This window comes from Eulemur rufifrons, chromosome 29, assembly GCF_041146395.1.
Source record: "Eulemur rufifrons isolate Redbay chromosome 29, OSU_ERuf_1, whole genome shotgun sequence".
NCBI classification, from domain to species: Eukaryota; Metazoa; Chordata; class Mammalia; order Primates; family Lemuridae; genus Eulemur; species Eulemur rufifrons.
Genome location: NC_091011.1, coordinates 68,880,001 through 68,882,500, shown reverse-complemented (window position 1 = coordinate 68,882,500; position 2,500 = coordinate 68,880,001). Strand labels below are relative to the sequence as shown.

Genomic DNA, 2,500 nt, shown 5'->3' with positions numbered 1-2,500 from the left:
CAAGAGGCAGGTTAAAAAGAGGGGAAGCAGATACTAATCTGCTTATGTCATGTAAATAAATGTTCCTTGTGCTATCTGTAAGGAACTGTGCTAGGCATCTTAAAACTGCTGGAAAAGTAGTTACCTTCCAAGTTGCTGCATTACGCCTGAAGTAAGCAAATGTCCGTGTAAACCAGCTGTAAATTTCATTAAGTGTTAACTGCCTGTCAGATGACTCCATGATAGCCTGAAATGAGACAAGATACATAGTGACATAAAATAATGGTTTACTAACTAGACTAGATGACACTTTCTCATCCAGGCCTTACTTTAAGCATTAATGAATTTTAATTTAATCAAGCAAAGTTCATTTTCCTTCTACTTACCTGCCTTATGAGAGTTGCATAAGTAAATGGAGGTCTGACATCTGCATTTTTATAAAATTCGTAGTTTGGGGCAATCTCTATAAAAATAAAAACTAGGTGTTAATTCTGCTAATAATTCACATTATACATAATTGATTTTTCATATTTCCCCTAGTATTGGTAAAGTGATTCAGTGAGAAAGCCACTGACTAGTGAAAGCACAAAGCATGACAGTGGAATTGAATTATATGGAAAAGGCCATTTCTGACGTGAAGTGCAAATGAAGCGTCCCCTAGTTGTTCGTGGTACTTCAGGAACTGTGTGACCAGCTGGCCTGAGGATTTTTTCCAACAGCCAGGTCTCCTTTAAAGCGGGTGGTTTAGGAATGTTCTTACATCGACTTTTGCTCCCCTGCCACAATCTTTGCTTTTCTCATCTAATACTTTTTAAAGTACAACAGGATCATCTCTCTCGGCATCTGTGTCCATCTAACAAAGGAAACACAAAACCCTCACAAGTGCCCGTGCTGAAAATAACCTCACTTTTTGTAAAAAGGGGGCTCTGGGCTAATAATGGTTACAATGTGTGACTGTGATTATCCAGATGCCCCAGGGTGGGGGTGGGGGTTGGGGAAGGAGGGAAAAGGGTAAGAGAGGGAAATAAGGCAAATTTTTGTTCCATGCAAACTTTGCCTCTCACAATGCTTCTTAAGCAAAGTATCGTATAGGCATTAGGAGCAGTGGTAGGATTTCATTTAGGCAGCACCTTTATAAAGACTGATTCATGTAAAGCCCGAATTGTCTTGTATAAAGCAACAGTGTTTCCTATATGTCCTTTAAATCGGCTCTTCTCATATAGCACAGATGTTGGATTGCTACAGTCTTCTCTCAGAGATCAAAGGATCTCATTGAATTGAGGTGATAATATGGGCTATCCTGACAACACATCTCTCAATGTCTCTAATGGGGAGAGCCTTCTTTCCTGAAAAACCATTCAGAACAATTCATCATGATGTGCTTAGGGAATCGCCCCTATTCGCATTTACCAGGAATAAAACAATTATCACTCCATAAATCATGACTTGAGTTTCCATGTGCTCTGGAATGGCTCATGTACAGTTGCTTCAGCTACAGTTTTCCTCTCCCAAAGTAAAAGAGCTCTACTGAGCATTCATATCCTACCTGATGACATGGGAATGTTGTATTTGTCTGAATGTCGCCTTCGTATGGCTCCCACATTGGGCACACTGGCTGGGGTGATTACTGAGGGTCCCTGGGTAATCGGGGTGACTGGGGCCGTTGGTGTGGTAGGGGTTTGAGGTAAGCTCTGTGGGGATGTCTCCAACATGTTCTTCGACATGGTGACACTAGACACCAGATTTAGCTGCAAAGGCCCAAGAGAAGGGCAGGAAAAAGGTAGAGACAAGAGAAAAAGACTTAAAAAGGTTTGACAAATGAGAATGGATTCACTTCTACAGCTGTGTTGCCACTAATAAGCTGCAAAAGGAAGCAGCCAATCTCAACTAATTACAGGATGAAATTGTATCATAAGAACTCTAATTAGAGGATGCTGTTAGAGGTTATCTAATAATCTACTGCAATGTTACTTAGGACTAACTCCTTCTTGTCCTACCAGACTTCAGCGAAAGTCTATTTCCTTAAATAAAAGCCAGTTGCTGATTATTGACTGCCCCTGTTGTTAAACAGGTCTAGCCCCCAGTGAAGCAACAACAACAGCAATAATGAAGGATGCAATGTTTTTAACCAATAGGACTTAAAGTAAGTCGCTATTCTGTTGCTGCCAGAATTTTTTTTTCCCATAGTCCCAAATCTCAGCTGAGAGGCTCCAGCCAGCTGGAAAATTTTACACTGACCTTTAGTCTCCTTGCTAATTTGGTGGAATGGTAATGACATTACTACATATTCAAACAAAATTGTCTTAATTGCAAATTAGCCGGAGGAGGCTGAAAATTTTCAAATTAAATCTGATTGGAGATGGAGAGAGGGAAATGGAATTTCCTCACTAACAATCATTTGTGGCATGTGTTAACAAATATAATGAAATGTCAAGTTTGCCAATTCCTCTGGAAGTATCATTTTCAATTTATGATTACAGTGTCACTTAATGCTGATGTACCCTGGAAAGTGGGTGTCAGG

At 40.2% G+C, this 2,500-nt stretch overlaps 1 protein-coding gene across 6 annotated transcripts in view; it reads right to left on the bottom strand.

Moving 5' to 3' along the window:
• FOXP2 (forkhead box P2) overlaps positions 1-2,500 on the bottom strand; it is a 241,094-nt gene that overhangs the window by 29,593 nt on the left and 209,001 nt on the right. For 5 of the 6 annotated variants that reach the window (XM_069462524.1, XM_069462520.1, XM_069462521.1 and 2 more), the window contains 3 exons: positions 1,526-1,727; positions 366-442; positions 125-226 (listed from right to left, as the gene is read on the bottom strand). In XM_069462524.1, the coding sequence (XP_069318625.1) occupies positions 125-226; positions 366-442; positions 1,526-1,727 (381 nt within the window). Of the gene's footprint in view, positions 1-124; positions 227-365; positions 443-670; positions 674-1,525; positions 1,728-2,500 lie in introns of all 6 variants that reach the window. The other variant, XM_069462525.1, reaches the window with a different exon arrangement.